This window comes from Myxocyprinus asiaticus, chromosome 29, assembly GCF_019703515.2.
Source record: "Myxocyprinus asiaticus isolate MX2 ecotype Aquarium Trade chromosome 29, UBuf_Myxa_2, whole genome shotgun sequence".
In the NCBI taxonomy this organism is placed as follows: domain Eukaryota; kingdom Metazoa; phylum Chordata; class Actinopteri; order Cypriniformes; family Catostomidae; genus Myxocyprinus; species Myxocyprinus asiaticus.
Genome location: NC_059372.1, coordinates 27697871 through 27725472, shown reverse-complemented (window position 1 = coordinate 27725472; position 27602 = coordinate 27697871). Strand labels below are relative to the sequence as shown.

The 27602-nt window shown below is 37.9% G+C and overlaps 2 protein-coding genes across 2 annotated transcripts; one reads left to right on the top strand and one right to left on the bottom strand.

Moving 5' to 3' along the window:
* The first annotated feature begins 1187 nt into the window (after positions 1-1187).
* On the top strand, positions 1188-6253 carry emp3b (epithelial membrane protein 3b). Its single transcript, XM_051662359.1, has 5 exons — positions 1188-1323; positions 4709-4801; positions 4890-4992; positions 5137-5277; positions 5483-6253. The coding sequence occupies exons 2-5, from the start codon at positions 4724-4726 to the stop codon at positions 5656-5658; spliced, it is 498 nt and encodes a 165-aa protein (XP_051518319.1). The 5' UTR covers positions 1188-1323; positions 4709-4723; the 3' UTR covers positions 5659-6253.
* A 136-nt stretch (positions 6254-6389) lies between these two features.
* On the bottom strand, positions 6390-15637 carry LOC127420268 (NSFL1 cofactor p47-like). The gene is made up of 9 exons (XM_051662358.1): positions 15502-15637; positions 14886-14977; positions 14697-14771; positions 14359-14524; positions 10999-11094; positions 10807-10916; positions 9072-9209; positions 7495-7662; positions 6390-7320 (listed from the first exon to the last, which is right to left on the bottom strand). Exons 1-9 carry the CDS (start codon positions 15601-15603, stop codon positions 7158-7160), a joined length of 1110 nt encoding a protein of 369 aa, XP_051518318.1. The 5' UTR covers positions 15604-15637; the 3' UTR covers positions 6390-7157.
* Positions 15638-27602: the final 11965 nt, after the last annotated feature.

Here is a 27602-nt window from a genome sequence, read left to right as displayed (position 1 = left end):
TTGTGATATCTTTGACTAATATTTAAACTTGTTTGATATTCTGAAACATTTAAGTGTGACAAACATGCAAAAAAATTAGAAATCAGGAAGGGGGCAAACACTTTTTCATACCACTGTAGATCTTACAAATTCAATCATTTAAAACACAAACAAGTACAAAATCCCCATACAATCTCATCTCACAGCAAATAATGCATTTTAAAACACATCCCCTTATCCAGACGAACAAGACCCCATCACGGGGTCTGAAGGGAGAGGATGACTGTGTCGATGCCGTCCCGTGGGAACTGGTCACAGAAATTAGGACACACTTGCACTTGGAGTATAACCGCTTAGAGAAATAGCACCGCCGCCTCTGAGGGTCCAGACATAGACAAATTCAGCCAGCTATGTCCCCCTAAGCTATCACTAGACATATATCCCCTATCTAGATATCTTCGTCGCCGGACAAACCCTAAAGGTTTCGACCGAAAACATCCCCACTTTTTGTGAACGCTATACGGCTAAGTAAATCACACATCACGACTCTCTCCTCTTTTCAATTCCACACTCTCTTTGTATTCCTTTCCTGTCGACTCTTGCTCCCAAATCCAAATCGGATACAGGTCCCGTCCACGCCAGCGGGACGGGATTGGAGAAACACTGCATACAGGATTAGGCTACCTGAGCCTAGAACTCACAAGTTAAAAAAAATATCCAAGTATGACGAGAAATCCCCCAATTTCATTACACTACATTCACATACATTTAAACCTAAAATCTTTAAAGCTCATGGACATGTTATGACACTACCCAAAGGGTTAACTCTAGACAATCTGAATATTTATATCTAAATATTATGTTGAATATCTACAGTATAACTGACATTTTACTGTAGCTACACAGCATGCCAAATAAACATTGAGGTTCCTGTAGTTTTCCCCATTGAAGTGACTTTCCCTTTCCTGTTTAATTACCATAACTTCATCTCTTGGGCGATGATGAATGAAACACCCTTTATGTAAGCCGCCACTCACATAATCGACATCATCAAAAGGAGATTGGAGTTGTGATATGAAGTCAGCGCACACACTCTGAGATGGAGACGTGTGCACATGCTCATGCGTTTCCTGAACACACAAGGAGGATCAGATTGGAGTGTGTGCAGGACAGCAGGACAGCAATGGAAATATAATTCAACCAAAAGGAAATAGGCGTATTTGGGGTTGACCCAACAAAAAATCCATCTCAGCCAGTTTAGTGGAGTTGTTGAAAAGGGAGGAGAGAAGCATCGCAGATAGACTTGGAGAGGCACTGACACAGTGAATACATCGCACGCATCTGGTGAGCTTACCTTTATTTGTTTTGATTTTAAAACGCGGTTTATCACATTTTGTATCACTAATTTCAATACTTTTTAATCGGTAGTTTAACAGAAGTAAACGTTATAAGAACAGCATTTCGTTATTTAAACGTAAGACGTAATGTCAGTCTAGTAGTATAATTTTCATTTGGTACGCAGTGGACTCGGGTGCATTAAATTATAAGAGTTTACAATTCTTCACTGCCTCGTGAAGAAGCATTTCCACTATAGTGAATCCCATTTGCTAGAAAAAAAAAAAATAATAATAATAAAATAAATGCTGAATCAACAAAAATGGAGTTCACATAAATATACAAATAACAGTGAAACCTTTTACAGTGTGTTGGTCGAGTGGTCTTTTGTTCTCAAGTTGTAGGCCAATGATATTTTGATCTGATGTCGCTTTGGATGTGATTGCCTTTTTAACAAAACTAAGCAAATCGCTACTGCACATCAATAGGTCTAAGAAATGGGTGAGCAGTTGATTCCATATTATCAGAATGAGCTTTATTTCCAAGTATGCTTACACATACAAGGAATTTGTCTTGGTGACAGGAGCTTCCAGTGCACAAACAATACAAAAACAGCAACAAGACATAGATAATAATAAAAAATTGAATAAAAATAAAAAGTGAATAGAAAATATAAGTATATATAAAAATACACAATAAGACAATATATATATATATATATATATATATATATATGTGTGTGTGTATTTATGTATGTATGTACAATATACAAATACAAATCTGTTATTATACAGAAGCAAGGGAATGTAATCTCAGAAGAGGTGTGATATGTTGGATAAATATAAGAAAGACTAAACTGTGTATCGCACATAATTATTGCTCAATGGGGCAATTTTAACTGTTCATGAGATGGATAGCCTGAGGGAAAAAACTGTTCCGGTGCCTGCCGGTTCTGGTGCTCAGAGCTCTGAAGCGTCGGCCAGAAGGCAACAGTTCAAAAAGGTAGTGGGCAGGGTGATTTTTACAGCCTTTTTCCTCACTCTGGAAGTGTACAGTTTTTGAAGGGAGGGCAGGGGGCAACCAAATAATCCTCTCAGTAGTCCGAACTGTCCTTTGTAGTCTTCTGATGTCTGATTTCGTAGCTGAACCAAACCAGACAGTTATTGAAGTGCAGAGGACAGACTCAATGACTGCTGAGTAGAACTGTATCAGCAGCTCCTGTGGCAGGTTGAACTTCCTTAACTGGCGAAGGAAGTACAACCTCTGCTGGGCCTTTTTCACAATGGAGTCAATGTGGGTCTCCCACTTCAGTTCCTGTGAGTTGGTAGTGCCCAGTAACCTGAATGACTCCACTGCTGCCACAGTGCTGTTTAGAATGGTGAGGGGGGTCAGTGTTGGGGTGTCCCTCCTAAAGTCCTCAATCATCTCCACCGTTTTGAGCGTGTTCATCTACAGGTTGTTTTAACTGCACCAGTGAGCCAGCCATTCAACGATTTCTATGAATCAGAGATCGGAAGCGGAACTGCCTCTACCAGCAGCATAATGAGCTTGAAATATTTTTGAACAAGTACACTTGTTAAATAGAGACAGAATGTGTCACATGGATCAAACAAAAACCGCATTGGAGAATACTAAAAATGGGATGGATTGACAAACAAGCATTTTTTTTTTTCCTTCTTTTTGGAATCTATATAGCCTCTGAGAATCATTGAAGATTGTGGATACACACATATGACTATTAATAAGACCATTATTCACCACTGGTATTGACCTGAGGAAAACCACAGCCTGACATATAAGTCCGAAAGAGTGCCTTAATTTCTGGAGTTCGTTTACTTAGTATTTTTGGACCAACTTTATATTAGGTGTCTTTAACTACTATGTACTTAAGCATTTAATACAATGTAGTTATTATGTACAGATGTGTTTTTGCACTGTACTTACATTTAATGTACCTGCATTTAATTACATCTGTAGTTACACTGTTAACCCTACCCCAACCCTTACATTAAACCCTAACCCTATTTGTAGAGTACTTCAACACTGTACACCCTAAAGCTGTGATTGCTGGAAATATCAAGTTGTTGTAGTTAAGTATTAGTTCAAATGTCAGTTTTTTGGGCTCATAACTCAAATATTTAAGTTCATTGAAATTATTTATCTTAAAAATCCATAGACTTAAGATTTTAAGTGTTAATAACTCAAACTCTTGTGTATAGAATTGAGGTTATGGGGAATACTCATGTTTTGCGCTTTAATTATGTTTCCTTGGTCAATGGGAAGTTATGGGGTCATTAAAATAGTTGATTTTAAGAATTTATATTAAGGATTTATAAAGGTTTTAGCTCTTTTGTAGTATTATGCTGTTTTGTTGCAAATAGTTATTTTTCGTGTGATGTCACTATTAGCGTGATCAGTGTCCCATCTGGTCAAGTTGGGCCCAAGTTGGACCCTGTTCTCTTTGTGCATGTGCTGTTAAAGTGAAGGTATATGCATTTCTTTGGATAATTAAGTTTAATTTCAATTAAGTTTACACGGTGGCTCAGTGTGTAGCACTGTTGCCTCACAACAAGAAGGTCCTGGGTTTGAGTCCTGGCTCAACTGGGCCTTTCTGTGTGGGGTTTGCATGTTCTCCCTGTGTTCATGTGGGTTTCCCCCACAAGTCCAAAAACATGCAGGTTAAGTTAATTGGAGACCCTAAATTGCCTGTAGGTGAGAGTGGGAATGTTTGTGTTTGCCCTGTGATGAACTGGCCACCTGTCCATGGTGCTTCCCTGCCTTTGGCCCAAGACAGCTGGGATATGCTCCAGCACTACCCGTGACCCTGCATAGGACAAGTGGCGATGGATGACCTAGAATCAGTTGTGGTTTATTTGAGCTGTGCTATTGTTTGATCTAAAGTTGAATCAATTCAATTAACTTATTAACAAGAGTAGAAACAATAAAATTCAAATATCAAATCTGAGTTAATTTACTTTCATCTCGTTAACTTAACCTAAACAGTTAAGTTCATGTCACCTCCATGTCTATGGTGGTTACGGCCCTGGTACATAGTGGTTAAAGGTGCCTAATATAAATTGGAACCATATTTTTATTTGCTGCCATTGGTTTTCCTCTCTTAATTTTGGCAAAAGCAGATTTGTTAAACCTCATGTGCTTATAGATTCCTAAAGGTAATCTTACAATAATATGCCTGTTGTTGTATTTTGAACCGTTCAGTAAACATCAAACAAGGAATTTAAATAATTTGAACATTTTGGTTTAAATTTATAGTTTATTATTATTATTATAGAAATTATTTTAAATATTCCAAAAGTGAAACATGATATATCCTGATTTTGATGATACAAAAAGCTCATAAAGTTTCAGATGTTGTTGTCTCATGGGCTAACAGGTGCTGTCCATCACCATGGCATTCCTTCTGATGTTTGTCACTCTGCTCCATCTCATCACACTGGCCATTCTCTTCATCGCTACTATGGAAAAAGTCAGCATATTATTTCTGAAATCATTGATCAAAAGGTTCCCAGACTTCTATTTGACTCTGAATAAATGCTCACATCCTTCTCTTTCAGTCCTGGTGGGTTTGGGACGGCACCGAGAGCTCAGACCTGTGGTACAACTGTCGATTCGACAATGAAACAGAAGCATGGTTCTGTGCAACATCAGAAGAGACCGGTAGAACAATGTTTTGATTTTGAGCACTTTTACTTTTTGGCTCCTGCTATGAATTTGGTAACCTAATGCACACTAAATGTTTATGCACCATTAAGCAGTGGTTCAATATAAAAGGTGAATGGTCTTCATATATTTTTCCACCAGAATGGCTTCAAGCAGTCCAGGTTCTGATGGTCCTGTCTTTGGTCTTCTCCTCCATTTCATTCCTGATATTCCTGGGGCAACTCTTCACCATGTCTAAAGGAGGACTCTTCTACCTCACTGGTGTCTGCCAGGTGTTTGCAGGTAAGTCAGACTAAACTTAATTCTCTTCACTGTGTGCTTCATTAACTCAGTTTGAGTGTTTCAGTAGAGTTGGCTTTATTGCACAGCAATAGTTTTCAGCCCAAGCTGATACTTTTAAGTATATATTCATTTTAGTTGCACTGAAATTGAATTAAAACCTTAAAATAATTTAACTGTAAATGACCTTTTCTGTGTTCTCTACCAGGCCTCAACACCTTTACTGCCACACTCATTTACACTCTGCACAATGAAGAATTCCTTCAGGACTCCAGGGAGTTAAGCTCTGGACACTTTGGTTACTGCTTTTTCCTGGCATGGGCTTGTGTACCTTTGCTTCTGTGCAGTGGAATTATGTACATCCATTTGCGCAAAAGGGAATAGCCATGACTTTTCCAATCCATAAAAAAGACAAGCCATGCAAAGAATGTTTGCTGTTGATGCACTCCAGTGAGTGATTATATACTTTATGATAGCTCCACGTTACAAATAAGACATTTACTTTTCACTTATTTAGACTGTAAATAGCTATAAACTGTATAAATACACTGCCGAAATATATACACAACACAGACCATGGCAAAGATCAACAAAACTTTGTTAACTCTTAAAGGGCAACCATGACTAATATATCAGATTAGTTGAATTACTTGTAATTTAATAAAAGGAGGCATATAACTTCATGTTGTTTTGTACTGAAGTGATACCTGAATACATTACATCCATATGAAAAAGTATTAAGATGTATTTTTATAAATAAAATTGATTTAGCCATTAACGTCTGATCCCAAGATGTTTTCATTACTGTACCTGTGCTAGATGCAATGGAAGATGCAGCTACGACAGACAGTGGAATGAATGGAGGAGGGCCTACTTTGCAGACCTTGGGAGTGCATGACAAACTCATGACTCCGGTTTCTGTACTAATAGCTTCCATCACGCTGTCTGGCATGATCTTACGACAAACACAACTTTCAAAAACAAACAGCTTCCTGACACGCAAAGGTCTATGGACTTAGAAGACATAAATTGCTCCTACACATCAGAAGTTATTTCTGATACACTGACACACCAGCCAAAGTGTTAAAAAAATGAAGTACTCTTGGGGAAAAAAGTGCGCTCCAATGCCAGACAGAGGGGTTTAATAGCAGGTTTACAACAGCTCTACACAATCACGAAGTGAGTCCAGTTTTATAGTCAGTTGCTGCATAGAATACAAGATGGCCACTGATAAGTTAACCAGCAGAGGCTTCCAAAACTGAAGTTGGTGGTTAACCAACCAACTAACAACTTTGTTTAAAACTATTGTATAATCAGGCAAACATAAAAATAAAATCAATAATATAATGTGCCAGCCAAAAATATCTAGTTTAAACCTTTTTCTCATTGACAGTTGAGGTTGTTCTTGATATTTGAGGTCAGTGTCACTGCAAGGGGCTAAAATATAAGGCTACTTTTGTTTTGAGAAATGTTGAGAGGGAATAAACAGAGAGGAAAGAAACAGGGAGACCAAAAACACCAAATGAGAAGCAGCAGTTATCTGCAAGATAGACCCCGAGGTAAAGGGATGTCAAAACTCTTCAAAAAGCTCCTTATTTCAATCTGAATTTGTTCATTGTTATTCTAAAACTGCAAAATTTGTTAGATCGCCACTTCATTCCTCTCTCCTTCCCTTTAACTATATCACAGTGTGATTGCTTTCCTCTCATCTTCATGTTTAACCAGAACTACCCACTGCCCCCAAAACTGCCACAGAGGAAATACACATCACTAAAGGAAACAAAATTAAGTAATTAGAAGTCCTTTTAGTCCTGGTATCTCCAACTCAGAGGCAAGGAAAACTCAAGAGTGCTTTTATAGAGCCAGGCCAATAGATAGCACTGTCACTTTAACTGCTGGACAATGACGGCATTCAACAGGTTGGCATCCTTCAGCGTCTGACTCTCGTCCGTCAGCTCTTTGTTGGGGAAGGTCGTCATGAGAACGAACTCTGCAGCAGCTAAAGCGGGTCGAGCACTTGCCACAAACTGACGCACATCCGACACCCTGTGAATGAGAGGGAACAAGCAAGTCATGAAGAAGATATATGAAGGCATATATCCTGACTCATTTAGATCTTTTCTGTAAATTTCTGGGTGTGACTCATAGAATTAAAAGGATACATTGGTGGGTAGGTCTGTGGCTAGTGTAGGCTTTCACTATATTTTAACTTTTTTTTACCTGTGAGTGTGGTTGAACTTCTGCACCAGTCGGCCTCCATCGGCCAGTCTGATTTGGATGCTGGTGACAGGTTGAGAGCTGTCCAAACTAATGGAAGCAGTAGCCTGAGCTTCACTGGCAGCCTGGTCCTGCGGGCTTCTCTGGAGTGACACCAACTCTGGCGTTGCACTGAGGGAGGGCAGAGGAAGGTAACTTGTAACAGCCAAATTACCTCTGTTGACATTCATAAGTAAAGCAGATCCCAATGGAAGAGGAACAGTTCGAGCAAAGTAACCATAAATCTGGCCAATTAAAAAAAAAAAAAAGTGGAGCTTTTGGGTGCTTAAATGTTTGGACCCCATTTACTTGCATTGTATGGATCTATTTATAGGATGACTCCATCAAAATATCATTGTGTTCCTTAGAAGAAATAAAGTCATATGCATTTGGGTGAGCTTTTCCTTTAATCTATTGACCCCTTGGGGTAAAATGGACACACTGTATCCACAAAATAAAACGAAAACGTTCATACTGTACATCATGCGCACACACACACACACCATAATTCTAATTTCAAACCTTACTTACTAAACAGAATATTTATCATGTTCTTTGAGATGAAGAGTACCTCAAACTTGAGCAAAAAAGCGTATATCAAATTACAAAAATGTGACGAGGCTGTAGATAGGTAAATCTAGTCTAGTCTTCCAAGAAGACACAGTCAGTACGTTTGAAAGCAATTTTAAGTTAGATTTCAGTCTTACTAAAACAATAATTGTAAATGCTTTAGTCCTAACTAAATTCGTAACGTCTGATTTTTGCGAAGTCAGACTAAAGGCTAAGTTATACTTGTGAACAGTGAACAGGCTTCTTTTAATTCAGCTGAAATGATGACGAAATGCAGAAAAGTTGTTGTTCTGCCAAGGTGTTTGTTTGGTGATATTTCTTAATTTCGCACACATCTCTGAAATTCTTGACCTGGAAGAACTCAGCTAAGCGAAAAACGTTGATGATAGGTTAAAACTAATCATAGGTGATGTTTTATCTACAATTGCGCGTGCCAGCTGAGTAGTAACCTAGGTTACTATCATTAAAAATTTATCATTTTGAAGCCCCTCTCCCAAAAATTGTGCAGTAGTACACTTTTTTTAATATGATTTACAACACAAACTAATTTTAAAACGACACCACGTACAGTATAAACGCCAGCTTCGTTCGCTTAGGGTGCTTTAGTTCATCTAGGAGAAAAAAAGTTTGGCTTCTTCCATAGGATAAATTAGGTTTAACAGACCTAGGTAATGCGTTTCTAGCTTGACTCCGCCAGGTGTGTATACACGTTAATCAGAGGCCTCAACATTGTGCTGATGCTCCGAAAAAGAGATGTGTGATGTGTATTTAACACTTCATTGGCTGACGCTCTTCCTTTAAATATCCGATAACACACTGAGTCACGTACACTTAGACAGCAGATGAAGACTGTAGCTCGACTATACAAAAACCTGATGTAGCTCGATTATAACTGTGCATGTATTGAGTGTGTTAAAATTAGAAATGGCTGCCCGTAATAGATGAAGGGAAATGAGAGACAGCTTTCCAACCTGCCCAGTTTCTGTCCTTCTCCAGTAAAAGCTCTGAACGTTGGTTTGGCTTTGGAGAAATCTTCATCCCGATGGTCCTCCATGTCCAGGTTTACCTGACCACCCCGGGAACGCTGTCTCAATTCCAGAGGAATCTCCCTGAAAGATCCAGAGAAAGACAGTAAGAGGGAGTTTGAGATAAATATTAAACTTAAAGGTGCTGTAAGCTATTCTTTCATGGAAAGGTATGCTAAAAATTTTACAACTCCCTGAAAGATATTAATGAAATAAGTGTACTGATATATTTCACCGGTCTCTGTGACAGCTCTAGACTCTGTAAACAGCAAACAAAAAAACTGACCGCTGACAATGACGCTTTCTGCCTGTCAATCATTTTGTGCTTTCACATAGTATTGTAGTTGCAGTGAAATATTGAGGCAAAATGCCATTTTTATGCCATGTTGCTCATAACAGTTGTCAGTTGAGGGTGCTATTTTGCTACTGATGTTTTTGACAACTGTTTCTGCTCATGTCAGTGTCAATAAAGCTCATTTGGTGTCTTTGGAGTGCAGGTTTTGGAAAGAGGGGGAGTGGTTAATCCAATGGCTCAGTTTGTGGAAATTCTCGAACAGCACAAATCGCTTACAGTACCTTCAATATAGTTTAATGAGATCAAAAGAGGCGTAAATTGCTGAAATTTAACACTTATATTTACTCGATTCAAAAACAATGTTTTCCTTTTACAATGACAAGTTTTATGGTTGAATTTATAACCGACATGAGGGGAAACAACAGCATGAGGGGGGAACTACAACTTCTGTTAACTGCCAAGCAGACAGTACACAGCCAATCCTGATAATCTAATAATGGCCAAATGTCATCTGGTTAACCTTCCTATTCTGTTTGGTCATTTTTCACTGAAAACTATTTCCGATGTAATAAAAATGGTTTTGTTTATCTGAGCAGTACAAGACTTAGTGACTTTCTACACTTGAATTTTTCTCTGCTTGCCATATGAACACACTCAAAAAAAAATTGGACTTGATTCAATAACCCCCCCCCCCACCTCGCATGTGCGCACACACACACACACACACACCCCTACGCACAGAGAGCAAAGAACAATTAACAAATTCTGAGTCTTCTGTTTTATCCACTGATTGCATTTTCACAGTTCATTATCGTTCATTTGTGTTCATTTTCTTGACATTATTAATTTACTTAAGTTATTACATTTTAATGTTTGAAATAAATGATTGGTAACAAAATAATTATTTTATGTCTTCTCTATGTAACACCAGGTCAGGTTTGACTGTAAGCATAATGTGACATTATTGCAAAAACTGACACTTCAAAACAAAACATGACTATAATTGTCATAACGTGATTTTCAAGTCATGTTGTTTTTCTTTTTTCGCCAGATAGCAGCAATCTGCCCTAAATACAGAACACATTCTGAAATTTTCTTCATGTTTACTTTAGTGAAGTTACATACATTTGCTAATTTGCATTTGCAAATGAATAGAGAAATCGTTAAATATTTATGAACATAAGATCTTAAAAACATAAATCCCAAAAGAAGTGCATATTTTTTTTGTTTTTAATTTAGGGTAGAAGAAATGTTATAATTTCTTTAAAAAAAAATACAAAAAAAAAGTTAGACCTGTACTGTGTCTGGTCAAAAATTACTGCAAACAGCCAAGTAAGTGGCCCTACTTAATCAGAATAGGAGGGTTAATCAATGAATGAAGCTCACCCTCTGCGGATAGCCTCCAGGAAAAGGGCATTTCCAGGATCACTGTAGTTCCTAAGCTCCCCATCATCAAGGCTAAAGCCAGTCTTCCAGAGTTTCAGCACCACATTTACCTATTAGCACAGCAGCAATCACGTCTTAAAAAGATTCCCAAAATCTCTCCCTATTTCTTCAGTCACAGGCAATTTGACTCACATATTGTGAACTACTGGACTGTCTCCTCTCTCCAGACACATAAGCCGACTCCTCTTCTGGTGCTGCACCCAATCGATAGCCACCCCCACCAAAAGGCTATAACATAAGTGGACAGAGAAAGAAAAAGTGAGCAAAGTCAGATGAAGATGTTAGAATTATGAAGTCTCATGTAGCAAGAGTGTGACTGGGTGAGAATTGTTGGGTACAGAACATCCAAATCAACATACGAGATGTTTAATAAACAGGCATGTGATTGGCAAAGGTAAAAAAAGCAGGAAAATGTGCTGAGCAAAGACTATATACTACACAAATACTGTGGCCACATCCACACTAATACATTTTAGTTTGGAAAGGCAACCCTCTCTCTACGTTTTGGCCTTTCGTCCACACTGAGACAGCACTTTTGACGGAAAATTACATTTGATTACGTTTCTATTCTTTCAAAAATACATTTTAATAGTAGTGTATGCAATAATGTTTGCCATAGTATACATTTACTGGTCAAATCAGACATTACATTCAGCATACAGTTTAATATAGTACAATCATCAGATTCAATGTTGTGCTGAAAAGTCACATCCTCATCACATATTGAGAAACCATCTAAAACACTTTAAAAACCGGCACACTTTGCCCTCTGAGACATCAGTGTGACATCCATGAAAGCTGCACAACTGCTTACATTGAAACTGAAATCGAGGTACGATATTGCACGATTACTAAACTACAAAGAACAGTTTAATCAAAATGGTTGTGCTCCCTTTCTCTATGGCGATCGGTTTGATTGACGTGGATGCACGTGCTCGCTTGCTCAGTGAGTTTAACGGAGACTCGCTTGTTGAAAAGACAAACAGTTTTGCGAAATGAAAATACGTGCCTGATTTTGAATTCATAAGATGTATACATTATAAAACCTAGAAAATAGCAGTAAAATGTAAGTGATGCGCTGGAGAGAAACAACTTTCAGGCACATCAAACAGCACAATCACTCTGTCAACACACCTGACGCAGCAACTGCTCCACATTCAACTGTATGCTTATTATGATCTTCTTTGAAGTGTTTATAAAGTGCATTTGCACTGGACATATTGGGTTGTGTTTTTTTTTCTGCTTCATCTTGTCTCCATGCAACATATTTTTCCAATGGGCTGTAAAGTTACGTCACTGACAAAGCATCTCTGTGCCTGCCGCACATATCCAAATATTCAATAATGAAATACGTTGTCGATGATTTTCCTTATTTATAATTATCGTTTTTATCGATTCGTTGTTGCAGCCCTAGTTGTATTATCTCATATTGATGCGAGGCTCAGCGTATTCTGCACACAGCCGCTGTGTACCAAGTAGTGCCCGACCGATATATCGGTCAGCCTATATTATCAGCCGATATTAGCCTTTCACCAATATATCGGTATCGGCGTATATGTTTACTTTTTTTCAGAACATATAATGCAGAAAACAATGCTTTAGAATTGATGTCATAACGTAGTTTGTCCAGCAGAGCGCGCTCCGACTCAGCTGACAGTGGCTCTGCAGACAGGGTGGAGTTGAGCGGTGTCATCACGGTAAGTTGTTAACTAGTTTGTTAAATACATACTGGAAACTTAATAAACAATGACCTCATCATTTTTCCCTTTTCAATATAACTAATATAACATTAACATTGTCCCTGACAACCATGTCACTCATGTCTGTTTGCTGTTAGCCAGCTATAGTTTGTCAGTGCAGTCAGTAATGTAGCAGATTGAAAGGTAAACATCAGAGCATCTTTTTGCAGCTCAGCAGACAACGGTGCAGTGGTGGATTGTGTCTGATGAGTGTTGATTTCACGCTATGTTGTTACATAGTTGGTGAGACATAATGCTAGAAAGTAAATAAGGTCCATCTTTTACTCTCCGTGAAAACGAGCTTATAGCTAACTAGCTAATCACGTAGCTACTTTCATTGTTGTCAGCTGAGTGGAAGCTAATGTGTAAACATGTATTCACCAAACTGTTTTGTTCAGGATTCACAGTTTGGTACCCCCTTCAACCGAACAATTCCAGTCATTGCATTTATAAAACTTAATATTTAAAAGTCTGGTTTTCCACCGTTGAAAATTTCCCCTGAACTTGTATAGCAGAATACGGGGTAACAGCGCTGCCGCTGTTTATCTCGTCTCGGCAGGTGTAAATGCTTCTTGTATTACAACCTGCCAATAATTGACTGGCAGTACTAATATAGTCAGCATTTGACTGATACTAACAGTACTGATGTTTATTTAGCTATTTATTTTATTTGAATTTATTCTTTATTTTAATGGTCAGCAACTAACTGATACTAAAAATACAGTACTGATGTTTTTAAAGCTATTTATTGTATTTTTATTTATTCTTTATTTTCTCAGTTTTCATTTCTAGAATTTGTTGACAATGTATAATAATGTCAAATATTCTTTGATAAGAAATAAGTTTAAGATATCAGCCTTCTGAGTACCTTTGCATAGTCATATCGGTACAAAATCGGTGAAAAATCCACATAGAAAAAGTTTATTTTCATTTCAGCTCAAAAATTAACTATATCGGCCACCATATCGGTAATTGGTGAATTTTCCCCCTCTAAAATCGGTATCGGTCGGGCTCTAGTACCGAGTACTTGTGAAGTAAAATTTAGCATTTTCACTGCAAATATCACATCCATAACAATAGTGATTTTTAACCTGTCATCAACTGTTGCAATGCTTCAAACACATTTTGCATCCATCCAATAAAGGAGTAGTTCACCCAGAAATGAAAATTCTCTCATTATTCACTTACCCTGATTCCATCCCAGATGTGTATGTCTGTCTTCAGTAGAACACAAATGAATATTTTTAGAAGATAGAGCTCTGTCATGTCCTTATAATAGAAGTACACGGGTGCCTGCACTTTGACAGTCCAAAAGTCATATTTAGGCAGCATAAAAGTAATCCATGTGACTCCAGTCGATCACTGAATGTCTTCTGTGACGTAAGTGAATAATGAGAGAATTTTTTTTGGGTGAACTATTCCTTTAATAAGTTTTTCTTTCTCTGGATTAATTAAAATAAACCTGACTTTCTTGAATAAAGTGCTGACGCTGTAAATCAGTAGCATCCGTCTCGTGCACTCTCAACCCTAATGTATGTGCATGACGCAGCAGCAGCTCCAACCGAGGGAAGGTTAATTACACTAGTTTGGGTGAAAAGTGCTTACAGAGAATGCACAATTTATGTGGGTGACATTTTTAGGCCGGAAAAAACAGAATTCCAGATAAATATTGAAAAATCACATCCCTGAATAAACTACATCAACATTTTATATATTAAATGTAAAGTTCACAGTTTGTTTGTGCATAAACTACCTTGGACTTGCTGGATTCTCCTAGTCCTTTTCCTGCTTTGTCAACAGGGACCGCTCCATGCTCCTTAGCACCTTTGAACAAGTTATCAACCAGCTCATTTGAGCTTTTCTTTTTGGGAGGACCAACAATCTGCTGCCCACTGCGTTCTGACCCACCAGCAAAGAACCTGTAAGAGGAGAAATCTGATGTTACTTCTGTTTCACTGACTCCAGAAATCCATAACAGTAAAACTGCTCAATATTCAAGCATTAGCAATGTAATACTCACATTTTAAAGAGGCAAGAGAGTCAAGCTTTTTTTTTTAATTATCTATTCATTGGACATAGAAACATACTCACCTCTGCCCTTCCTCATCACCACTCTCATCCTCATCCTCATGCATCAGATCCCTAAAGGATGTCACTCTGTGTTCACTGAAATCAAAGGAGACTAAATTAAACAAAGTACTACTCTATGACTGTTAACCATGTAGAACAGTCATTGTCCCATTGTGGGTGTGGATGAAGAAGCCAGTAGGATTGTGTTACCTTGGCCCAGTGGATCGAGACACAGGCTCTGGCTGAGGAATGGTGGCAATATCATCATCTCCTCCATCTTCAAAGAAATTGGCTAGAGCAAGCTAAAGACACAGTACAGACAACTGTCACATCATTGCATAGACAGACACGCACGACATGAGAATAAAACAGGAGAAACACACCACCCACATTCTGTCTTCACAATATAAGAATAATAATGAGATAAACATTACGTTTATTATACTAACACCTCCAAAATGTCAAGAACGACGACATAAATAAAATGAAATAAACCATCAATTCAGCGAGCTAAACCTGTTAGCATATGATGGCTGAATTTCGATGTAAAAATCTGTCGTCACAGGTTAAGAGCCTCTACTTGCAATGCGATGCAGACTAACAGAGCTTGCCGTCCGGATCATGTCAAGACAGTTTGGTTAACCAGAAAAAACCAGCTCAGGGTACACCTGATGATTTTAATGAAGAGTGACTTGCACATTTCGCTAGCCGGTTGTACAATTGACCGTGCGCCACTGGAGGCTTATCGTCTGTTCAATTTTCAGCCACAGTGTTTGTACTTCATAGTGAAAAATTGTATACATGAAGGGTTCGGTGTGCTGCTAACCTGTAGGTCCCAGCCGGCTGACTCGAGGAAGAAACGGGCCCTTTCTTCGTCAACATCAGTAACAGCGATGAACTCCCTCACCGCTTCCTCCCGTTCCGCCATTTTTCATGTGTGATTGGGAACGATCCGACAGGAAACGGCTGACACGAACGTTTAGTTCCGCTGTGTTGGAAACCAGCACAGATGAAAGAGTTTTCTATCTCGAGTTCCATCTCTACTGATTCTCTGTTTTTTTTAATATCAGCTAAAGTTTTTATTTTTTTATTTTAAGTTTTATAAGTCACCCACAAATCAAATCTCAAAATATTGATTTGCATATATTTATTTCGCAGTCTATAAAGTTGGGATGTGAGTTCCTAATTAATTAAAATGTTGTAGTACAGATATTACTTTGTCTTTAGCACATTAGAAAGTTCGAAAGAAAAGTTTATATTTTACTCCTCTATACAATACTTGCCAGCAGATGGCAGTACATACCTTTTTATTTCTTCAATTTGGACACTGTCCCAGAGGTTAATCTTTATTAAAATTTATAGATTTGAACTTGTTTTCTTTCTGTTATATGAAGGTCAAATTGCCTCGCAGTTCATCATTTATTTTTGGTACTTTTTAAATGCCTTTTATGTATACATTTAGCTGTTTTAGCCTTGACACAGACTTCCAAAACTTTGAAAATCCATTATAAAAATACAAATTATTTAATGTTTTAAACTATGAAAATCTAAACAAAGAGCGAAATGAACAAAAACCATCTCAATATTTATTGTGTGAAAATCATATTTTTTTAAAGGGATAATTCACCCCAAAATTATAATTCTCTCATCATTTACTCACCCTCATGCCATCCCAGATGTGAATGATTTTCTTTCTTCTGCAGAACACAAATTTTAAGAAGAATATTTAATCTCTATAAGACTGTGTACAATGCAAATTAATAGTGACCAGACCTTTCAAGCTCCAAAAATCACATAAAGGGTGCATAAAAGTAATCCATAAGACTCCAGTGGTTAAATCTGTCTTTAGAAGCAATATGATAGGTGTTGGTGAGAAACAGATCAATATTTAAGTCTTTTTTTCTGAAAGTGAAAGTGGAGATGTATAGTAAAAAAAAAGGATTTAAATATTGATCTGTTTCCCACCCACACATATCATATCGCTTCTATAGAGATTTTTCATGGAAAGGTATGCAAAATAAATAAATAAATAAATAAATAAAAATAAAAACAAATCTACTCCCTGAAAGATATCACTGAATTAAGTGTCATGAGATATCTCACCAGTCTCTGTAACAGCTCTAGACTCTGTAAACAGCAAACAAAAATACCGTGCCAAAAATATGTGACCGCGTGCCACAAACTCTGACGCTTTCTGCTTGTCAATCATTTTGCGCATTCTCATAGTATTGTAGTTGCAGAAAATGATTGGGGCTTAATGCCATTTTTATGCCATGTTGTTCATAATTGTTGTCAGCTGAGGGCGCTATTTTGCTGCTGATGTGTTTGAAAACCATGGGATGACATATTCTGCTTGGTCTCTACGGCATCTTAGATGTGCAGGGTTTTAGAAAGAGGTGGAGTGACTAATTAAACGGCTCAGCTCATGAAAATTCCAGAATGGCAAAATCGCATACAGCATCTTTGAACCACTGGAGTTGTATTGATTACTTTTATGCTGCCTTTATGTGCTTTTTAGGCCTTCAAAGTTCTGGCCACCATTCACTTACATTGTATGGACCTACAGAGCTGAGATACTTTTCTAAAAATCTTTGTTTGTGTTCTGCAGAAGAAAGAAAGTCAAACACATCTGGGATGGCATGAGTGTTTGTAAATGATGAGAGAATTTTCCCTATAAACACATTACTACTGTACCACAGTTGTGGCATTATTTCCACCACACCGAACAATTTTGCCCCTAATAAAGTCTTTTCAAAAGTCAGTACTTTTTAACCAAGTTGACAAAAGTGTTAGCGGGGAGCATGCTTGAGATGAAATGTGAGATGAGTGATGTATGAAGAAACAAAGAAAAATGAAGGTAAATATCACCTGTTAGCAGAATGTTTTAATTTGCCATTTCCAATCAAGCTGTAAATGTTTCCAAGTTTAACTCTAGAATGTAAGTTTGTTCTCAAATTAAACTGACACATGATTTTACACGCTAGAACATTAACACACAATAACGTGTTACACAATATCTCATGACAACAACTTATTTATTGTGTGACCTGGATTTCCCTGGATTGTTTCCCTAATATTCCATTCATTAGTGATTGCTGATTAAAAGGTTCTTATGCAGAGGCAAAACATGTGCTAAATTAGTTTGGGAGTATCTAATTTAGTACATATTGTTTGTGGAGAGAAACTTTGGCGTGTTTTTTGTTTGTTTTTGAGCGCTCGGGGTTGTTTGATCTTCACAGTTAATCAGGTTCTGGTACACGACTAAACATCAGAGCACTGCTGTCATCATTTACCCCAAAGGTTTCTTTTCCTATCACACTCTCTGCAGCTGTTGCAATAGAGCAACCTGTACTCAAATGTAAGCACCATCCTTAAAGGGAATAAAATACAATTTTAGCATTTAAATGCATTATTGATTTATATTCTTAGAGATTAGCAGGCAGCTCTAGAAAGGCCTGTCCACTTTATGCAGCTATTTCATTCAGAGACCCAATAATGTTATTCAAACTTATGCTTGACATCCAAGGACTCCAAGAACAATATAAGATAAATTAATAAGATTAATTAATTTCCCTTAATTTAAAACACATTGTTGTATAAACTTAATGACTAAAAGTCTTTGAAGTCCTGAATTAGTTTCTTGGGATCCATTTCAAACCTGCATATGCTTATGTATTACATTGAATCACTGAATAGGCAACTAAAATTAGCAAAAATGTGATCTCAGTGATTTCGACCCTGGCATGATTGTTGGTGCCATACGGGCTGGTTTGAGTATTTCTGTAACTGCTGATCTCCTGGGATTTTCCCACACAACAGTCTCTAGAATTTACTCCAAATGGTACCAGAAACATATACTATATAATTTCAAAAGTATATATCTACTTCTGTGTCTTGTAATTAAGATTCATTGTGAGCTACAGTAACGGTGAGTTAATCTATGCAAGGAAGCAGCTGTCTTGATACTCAAACAACAGGTATGGTCAACAAACTTTCCCCATTTCTGTTTTCCCTCTTTATCTTCCTCTTTTCTTTTCTGTCTGTTTTTTCTCTGTGGGTATAATTGAGCTCTGACCTTGAAAGCCATCCAGGAAATATTGCAAAACAGAGAGAAAGAGAGACACATTGTAAAAATGACAGCATAAAACATCCATCAAAACTTGTAAGTAAATACAGAATTAGAAATCAGATTATCTGACATTATTTTCCCCCCATCAATGTCAAAGGCAAGCAGAAGATACTAGATATGCAAGATATACATTAAGCAATAGAAAGACACAATCATAGAAATGAAATCAGCATAAAAGAAAGCTTCAGCAACCTGCTCGCCTGGCTTCAGTTGTTGAAAGCATTATGTATACTGTTGTCTCTTTAACCACCACAGACAATGACAAAGTGTGGGTGTGCCCAACCCGAAAGAGGGAGAGAAGAAATCCTTATCATGGGGAAAACAAACACCGGCAGCCTGGCTGTGGATGTGGGCCTGGAGTCACTGTTGTGTTAAGAGAAGAGGTCTGCAACACAATACAAAGACTGGAGGCCTGTGACCCTCAACCAGAGTAGGAAGAGCAGTCAGGCAGATAAAGAGTCCCAGGGCCAGAATGAGCAAGGACATTCTGATGGCCTATCAAAATAAGAGCAGTTTCCTCACTGGGTGTGATAATACAGGAGACACTCTTGTGAAAGCGAGAATGAGCAACATAGCTGTGGGCATCCCTGCTTAAAAGACCAGCTTAGACCAGCATGAATTGCCTTGCTGATTAATGCTGGTTAGTACTGGTTTTGTGTGAACTCATGAGCCACTGTGAACAAGCTATATTCATAGCGCTCATGAAAGCGCAACAGATGTCAAGATTTTTGTGGAAAAATGACTTAAATTCCAGGTTTTTTCTCTACAAAGTACTGGAGCACATTAAGGTAAACTAATTTGGTGTGCTGTCCATAACAGAGGGACTCGAGCACGGTACTGGGCTTGAGCTCTGAGATCCCCCTGGACTATCTGACTAAAGCAAGAAATAGAAAGTGTCATAATGAAAGACAATTGTAAAATAATAATTCGTATAGGCATAATAAAATAGAAAGGTAGAGATGGGGGAGGTGGAGAGATGCTGGAAGCATTGTCATCAGTGTGAGGGAAGCAGCCACTTATACATCCATAGAATATGATTGACAGACCTATATGAACAAGCTCCGAACTTACATTTGTAACTTCATTTTGAGGTCCTTTGTTTTTTAGCTTTAAAACTTGAGCCACTAGTAAGGTTGCCATATTAGCCAGGACGTCCTGTATTTTGGCCAAAATTAAAACATCCTAATATTTAAGTGGCAAAACGTCCTGTATTGAAGTGCTCCAAATGCTCAAGCATCCATAGTTTGCTTGGAAAAAAGTTGGCAACACTAGCCACTATCCACTGCCATTGTAGAAAAGACGGAGGGTTATCATCAATAAATCATCTCCTTTTGTGTTCCCAGTAAGAAAGAGAGTCATAGAGGTTTTAAACAACATGAAGGTGAATGATTCCTTTAAGAAACATCCCATGATGGGGACAAGCTAGCATCCAAAACAAAACATATGCTAGTGACCAGCAATGCTGGTCTTTTCGGAAGGGATTATGAGTGATCAGCAGCAGTGTATTTCGACATTACCCAACATTACAGACATTTCCTGTACTGTATGATTAGGACTAGAGTTAATGAGCATGAACAAAAACGATATGATATTGTGCTTGTACTTTCATATGTGTGGTTAAAACAGCACACTCTGGCTGCATCCTAAAGCTTAGTCATCTGCCTTGATTTCTCACTGCACAGTCAGTCAATGACTTCACAGAGGCAGGGATGTCATGTGATGGGATGTCATGTGATGTCTAATGATCTGAAACTATTCCAAGTGCACTTTGGACGTAACTAAGTAAATATAAAAAAAACTACAATGCTAATTTCTTGCTAGAAACTGAGTCATAAGTTAAAAACAAATAAAGCAGGACTTGCTTTTACCTGCTCCATGAGTCACCAAATTTATTCTTTCAACCAACCAGCAAACCGCTGATTTGGCTCCCTGTCCACAATGTCCCCAACTAAATAGGTATGCCAAAAATATTATCCCTTAAATGTGGATTTGGGGAGGTGGAGGGATGCTAGAAGAATTGTGAAGTACGCAGAGGTTTATATACCAGTTTGACTGACACATTGATGAACATGCGCCTCTTGAACTTTCATTTAGAACTCCATTTATACTGATTTTCAAAGTATAGTAAAAGAGACAAACATCCGTCAGTCTTTTGCACATCTATCAGGTTCGTAATTTTCTAGTTTTCCCTCATGTCCAAACCAGAAAGGCGGAACTATACAGTGAAAAGAGAGGTAGAATGATATACTGTATAGAGAAAGGATTAAATAAAATTGCGTCTCTTTTTTCTGGATGGAGTCCTAATGTGGATCAAGGCCCATTTACCACAGTCATGTTGGTCTAAAATTCACTCGAGGTATAACTGCAGTGTGCAGATAACAGCTCTCAGACTGTACCTCCTGTTCATAACACCACCCCTTTATCAGAATCTAAACACTTAACCTTTAACCCATGTGCCTATCAGAGATTATTACTTCCAAACAGAACTCACTTTTCACTTCCCCTCTAATGGTGATCACTTTTACTAATCGATTCCCATGGGCACTACACATAAAAGGGCAAAATCCCTTACTTTATCTGATTCATGAATGAGACATGGATGATGGTCTCACTTTCACAACTAAATGTTTGGACACCAAAGACGGGAGGAAATGGTTCTATAATTACAAAGATAGAACAGCTTCAAAACAGCTTTACAAAATAGCATTGCCACAATCATCTTAATTGACATCTATGGACGTTGATGTTTACTTAGAAAGGCCACTTTCCCGTGCTATCTGTTCCTCTCTTGGGATCAGCTCTGTTTATGTGGAGCTCTATAGCTCTTCATGGGGGATAGATGTAGAGATAAAGATTGGATCAACAGGAAGAGGCCTGCTTGTAGACCGGAGAGCCATGGGATTATGTTCCCATCCTATGACACGTATCTCATTATTATCTTCTTGTCTGTCACTTTTCCATCTTTTGAAATTTTTGCCATCTTCTCTTTCACTGGAATCTCTCCTCGCCATCTCTTCTCAATCTCCCCATACTCTCCCATCTCATCAGCTGTTCTGTGTGTGTATATGTGTATGTGTCTCTGATGCCCCTTTCTATGACCTGTCATTTTTCACTCTTTTTTCATTTTTTTTTTTAATCTTTAATCAAAATGGCCTCCTGACCATCCCTTCTTCAATGTTTTTCATTCTGTCCATTCCTGCTTAGATCAATCAGCTTCCATCTGTATTTCTCCCTCTGCTCCAAGTCAATCCAACTGTATCACCTTCTGAAAAGATCAGTGTCGACCTGCATAATATTCCATACTGGTCCAGGATGGTTTATGCTTTTTAGTGCTGGTCTAGCTGGTGGACCAGCATAGCCATGCTAAAGCTAAAGCTAATTAACTAAATGTTTCTGGTTCAATGCAAGTTAAGCTCAATTGTCAGCATTTGTACATTAGCATAATGTTGATTACCACAAAAAATAATTTTGACTCATCCCTAGATTATTAAAAAAAGGGTTAGCAAAAATATTTACAGTAAGGCACTTACAATGGAAATGAATGGGGCCAATCCATAAATGATAAATACCCACTGTATACAAAGTAAAAATACAAAAACAAAAGTATAGCCACAAGACGTAAACATTTAATATGTTAACATGATTTTAGTGTGATAAAACAGCTGTTCATCATGATTTTATTGGGATTAAATCGATTAGAGGGTTATGGCATTATGTCGTCATGGCAACGAAGTTGTAAAATTGGATATAACTTTACACTGATAAGGTTAGTAAGCGATTTTATGACACTAAAATCATGTTAAAACAGATAATGTGGCTAATCTTGTGGCTATACTTTATATTATGTGTATATTAGCATTTATGGACTGGCCCCCATTCATTCCATTGTAAGTGCCTCATTGTAACCGTCATTAAAAAAACTTTATAATGGAAAAATAAGGGACGAGTTGAATTTTTTATGTAGATTCCAGCATTTCAAAACATACCATATGCTGGAGATCAGCTATGTTTGTCTTTTCAGTAGGGTGTGGAAGGATTAAAAGCCTGACAGGGTTTCACTCCAGTACATGCTGAATATTGAGTATGGGAATATTGAAGTTTTTCAGCAAAGATCACAGGAAGAACATCAGACCTGTATAGAAATCACCCAGTGTGAAATCAAATCTTCTCAGAATATGAGAGAACACTTTTGAAGCCTCTTCACAATGTGTGACCAACACCTACTGCTTTAACAGAGAGTCCACAGTCTTATTAAGCAGCAGAAAAGAGAGTCAGACAGGCTATAAAGCAGAGACAGCAAATTAGCTTCAGGAGACATACACTGATCGACTGGAGTCACATAGATTACTTTTATGCTGCCTAAATGTGACTTTTAGACTGTCAAAGCACCCGTGTACTTCCATTATAAGGACATGACAGAGCTCTATCTTCTTCTTAAAAATCTTCATTTGTGTTCTGTTGAAGAAAGACAGTCATACACATCTGGGATGGCATCAGGGTAAGTGAACAATGAGAGCATTTTCATTTCCGGGAACTATATCTTTAACTCATTACACTACCCAGAGGAAAACTTGATTTCTTCTTTCATACCTCAGGAGACTCAATGGAGTTCAGACACAAATGAGAGAATTGTTGACATACAGTAACCAATTCATGTGGATTGCATAGCTCAGAAAATATGGTCTTGGAGGAATTTGATAAATAATGTCTTGATTGCAGATTTTAAAAGACAATGTGAGATTACTAGGGCCTTTTTCTTAGGAGAAAAACTGAGAAGCTAGAAACTTCAGTAAAATGTTCCATTTGCTTTCCATTTCTTGTTGTTTTCTAGGAGAAACACTTTAGATATTAAAGACCCCGTTTCCACCTGTTATTAAGATGCATTTCGGGTGATCTGATCACATGTGGTCAGGTGAGACACATCGCTGTTTACACCTGGTCTCTTAAATGCGTCTCCTGTGACCACTTGTGTTCGGATTTGGAGGGGAGGGTCTCTGTTTCATGATAAGGATCGTTTTGTAGGCAATAGAGGAGTCAGGAGACAGCGAACAGTTGAGTGTTTATTTAGTCTTTTTACGACACACAACTTCAACATAAAAGGGCTCTCAGCAGCTAACATAAACAGAAGGGTCTTTTCCGTTTTCCATTTACAACACGAGGTAAACACAGGCTTTATTGTGTGGCACACGCTCAGACACCACTCTCCTCTGCCACTCTCTCTCTCTCCTCTGCTGCTCTGGCAGGCCTTATCAGGTCTCCCTCCGCCATCACTATAATGAGAGACAGGTGTTAGAGTAATTACAGGCCAGGTGACGAGCCTTACCGCTTTCCCTCTCCTGCAGAGAGACACATGACCACGCCACCCATTCCACAATGACATACATCGATCACTATGCCAGTGTGTTACTGCATGATAATAAAGCGCAACAAATTCAGAATAGACAAAGAAAGCGCAAAAAAATAAATTAATTAATAAATGCTGCACTGTTTCTCCCAGATGCAGTTGAAATTTAATCTAAGCACAAACGAAACATGTCAAGCAGAATTATCTGAGATCCGTGAAGCTCTCGTGATTGTACATGTATTTGCTTTTTTAAATTTTCTGATCGGACTGTTATTTCCCATTAAAGCCACTTGTAAACCGCAAAGTTTAAACTCTTGTTTTAGCGCAGCGGTTGATTGAAAGGTGAAGGGTGGTGCTTATCACTGCTGCCGGGATGCATACAGGATGGATTAGTGTTTACACCTCAAATGCGATCTGGTCACATGCGTTTTTGACCACATTTGTATGTGGTTTCTGCGATCCGATAACAAAACATTTAGACCCTGTTTAGACCTGTATTTAGGGCTGATCACCCAAAACGCATTTTAATACCAGGTGGAAATGTGGCCAAAGAGATCTCATTAATGATTATTCTCTCCAATGGGTTCAGAAGAAAGGGAAGCAGACATCACACCCTTATAGGATAGGTGTGAAATTTGTTAAACCTGTTTTTATTTGTTTAAACAATCCACATTTTCACACAATATTCAGTTTCTGTGAATATTTTGTTTAGACACTATTAGTGCAATGAACCTTTGCGGTCAGACAATGAAAGTATGTGGGTATCACACAGGACAACAGACACTGAAAAACCCATAAACAAACCATATGCAGGTCTAGAGGTCCTTATGTCTCTTTATGGCCTGCTATCACACAGCAATCAACTCTTCTCTCAGACACAATGACTCCATACATCAGAGTCCTCTGTTGAGCATTCCTCCTGCAGCTGCCCAGGCGATGGCCTCTTATACCCAGTAATGTATAGAGAGAAGGGGAGTCACCTTAACAACCAACGAGGACCTCATCTGGCTAGATAGACGTCTGGGCTGCGACAGTAAATAAATGTCCAGGATATCAGTTAACATTTGGCTGTTTTGTGACCCATGAGAGTATTTATTTAGGTTAAAAGACATGTTTGAGGAGGAGGGGGTGTATTTAATAGCACTGATGGGGTTAATCTGTACTGTGTCCATGTAATTTTGTCTTTGAATGAAGTATTTATAAAACACTTAAAAATTAGCATCTCGGCAGTTATGTAGAGGTTTATGAGGCTTCATTGTTCACAATGTTTTTACATTTTTCTTTTATATCTCCTAACTTTACCCCAAAATGTAAATTTGTCATAATTTACTCAGGACTTCCAAGCTGCTCTTTTACATAGAATGAAAAGGGATAATTATTCACACCAATAAGCTTTAAAAAGTACAAAAATCACAAATTAAACATAAGTACTTAAATAAAAGTAGCCCATACCACTCATACACTATATTCCAAGTCTTTTAAATCCATATGATACCTTTATGTCATGAACGGACAAAAATTTAACCCCTCCACTCCAGCCCTCAAATACTAACATTCACGCTTGTCACTTGCATTTCATTCAAACCTGGTGCATCTCAAGTGGTCATGACTCATGAGACATAAGAGCCAATGACATTTGATGTTATTGACTTGACCTGGTGTGAATGAATGGTATTTGAGAGCTACAATGAAAGTAATATGGGTTTGGAACAACATGAAGTCAAGTAAACAATGACAGAATTTTCCTTTTTTAACTAAAGGTGCACTATTCTTTTAAGTATTCTCTAAAATCCAGCAATGCATGTGGCATGTAGCACGTCTTTTTTGCAGGGTTCTTTCTCTCAGCATTTCACCACAGACTTTTCTGAGAGCAGTTGGATGAGAGAAGGGCTTGTCATTAGGACATGTGTATCTGTGAGGGTCATGAGGGTGTGTTTGTATGACCTGACATGTCATTACTTACAGCTGCCCCTTTACAATGAGCCCACAGTAGTAGAGTGCAAATGTAAGTCTATGTATTTAGGAAGAATATGTCTTCATGAAAGCACTCAGTTCAGAGAAAGATGGAGAGATGGAACACAGCTGCACTCCAGCACATGAACTGCTCTGTAATCAACACTAACACTATTACCATGACTTGGAAACACTGAGAGAACAACAGGTGCAGAGGATCTGGAAAAAATGTGAGAGCTCCAATAAGGACCTGTGATTTACTTGTGATTTCTTAGAAGAGAGAGGGAGATAGAAAAAGAGAGAAATGGAAAGCGAAGAAAGAAGTGTGAATTTTAAATAGTTCACACAAAAATTAAAATTTTGTCATCATGTACTCACCCCTACAGTATGACATTACAATGCAGCATTATTTTCTTTCTTCCTTGAAACACAAAATGAGATGCTGGATGAAATGTCCGAGCAACTCTTTTCCATGTAATGAATGTGTTAGTAATTTTAAATCCAAAAAAGACCATAAAAAGAACACCATAAAAGTATCATAAGAGTAGTTATTACGACTTGTGCAAATCATTCTTCTGAAATCATACAATAGCTTTGTGTTAAGAACAGACCAAAATTTAAGTCGTCATTCACTAATAATCTTCCCCTCACGTACAATGATTTTGTACTTGTGTTAAAAAAAATTCCGGCTTTGGACGTGCCACCCCAGATTTGATGTAAAGTGTTGGGTAGATTACTTCTGAAATGTAATCTGGTACTGAATTACACAACAAAAATTGTAATCATTAATGTAATATTTTAGATTACACTTTTAAATCATCTAATCTGATTACTTTGGGATTACTTGTTGCATGTTTTGATGGAAATCTAAAAATCTCTATTTAGTCTCTTTTCATTAAACATTTGTAAACATGAAATCAAACAATTTGCTATTTGTCAGTCCCTGAGTTTAGTCACCCCCAATGCCCCCCACCCCCCACCCTTGCTGATGCTTTGAAAGTCAAGACTAATAGGAAATGTTATCGATATGTAATTATGTAATCCACAAAAACTGTAAGATGTAACTATAGTCTGATTACACTCATTTAAAAATGTAATGTCATTTACTTACAAATTCTTGATTTTTGAAATCTTTTTTCTTAGTTCAGATTACATGTAGTCCATTAAGGCCCCTGCATAATTCTAATGAAACTGAAGAATGAACGGGTGTGATGTAATTTAGAACAAAATCTGGCCAAAAAGAAGGTATTTTTGAGTTTGTTTCAGTGGTTTGTAACAGCTCGTCTGGGGGAACTTTCAGGAAAACTTACCAGCTGCTAAACACCTTTTTACTGCCATTGGTCCACATCTACGGTAGGTGGGACCTGAAGCTCCACGTACTTTGAGGCCGACAGTTCGGTTAAGATCAGTCAAAATGAACACACCGGCATTCAAAGTTATTAGGGAGCTGCCGCAAACATACCTACATCTGTATGATCGTTCGCTTAGAGACATTTTCCAA

What these genes read in the sequence shown, in the direction of transcription:
- emp3b (XM_051662359.1), top strand. Translation starts at nt 4,724, where the DNA reads ATGGCATTCCTTCTGATGTTTGTCACTCTGCTCCATCTCATCACACTG. An exon ending in TGCAACATCAGAAGAGACCG is followed by an intron (nt 4,993 to 5,136) that starts GTAGAACAATGT and finishes TTTTTCCACCAG; the next exon opens with AATGGCTTCAAGCAGTCCAG. An exon ending in TGTCTGCCAGGTGTTTGCAG is followed by an intron (nt 5,278 to 5,482) that starts GTAAGTCAGACT and finishes GTTCTCTACCAG; the next exon opens with GCCTCAACACCTTTACTGCC.
- LOC127420268 (XM_051662358.1), bottom strand. Translation starts at nt 15,603, where the DNA reads ATGGCGGAACGGGAGGAAGCGGTGAGGGAGTTCATCGCTGTTACTGAT. An exon ending in GGTGATGAGGAAGGGCAGAG is followed by an intron (nt 14,525 to 14,696) that starts GTGAGTATGTTT and finishes CTCCTCTTACAG; the next exon opens with GTTCTTTGCTGGTGGGTCAG. An exon ending in AGTCCAGTAGTTCACAATAT is followed by an intron (nt 10,917 to 10,998) that starts GTGAGTCAAATT and finishes CTGTGCTAATAG; the next exon opens with GTAAATGTGGTGCTGAAACT.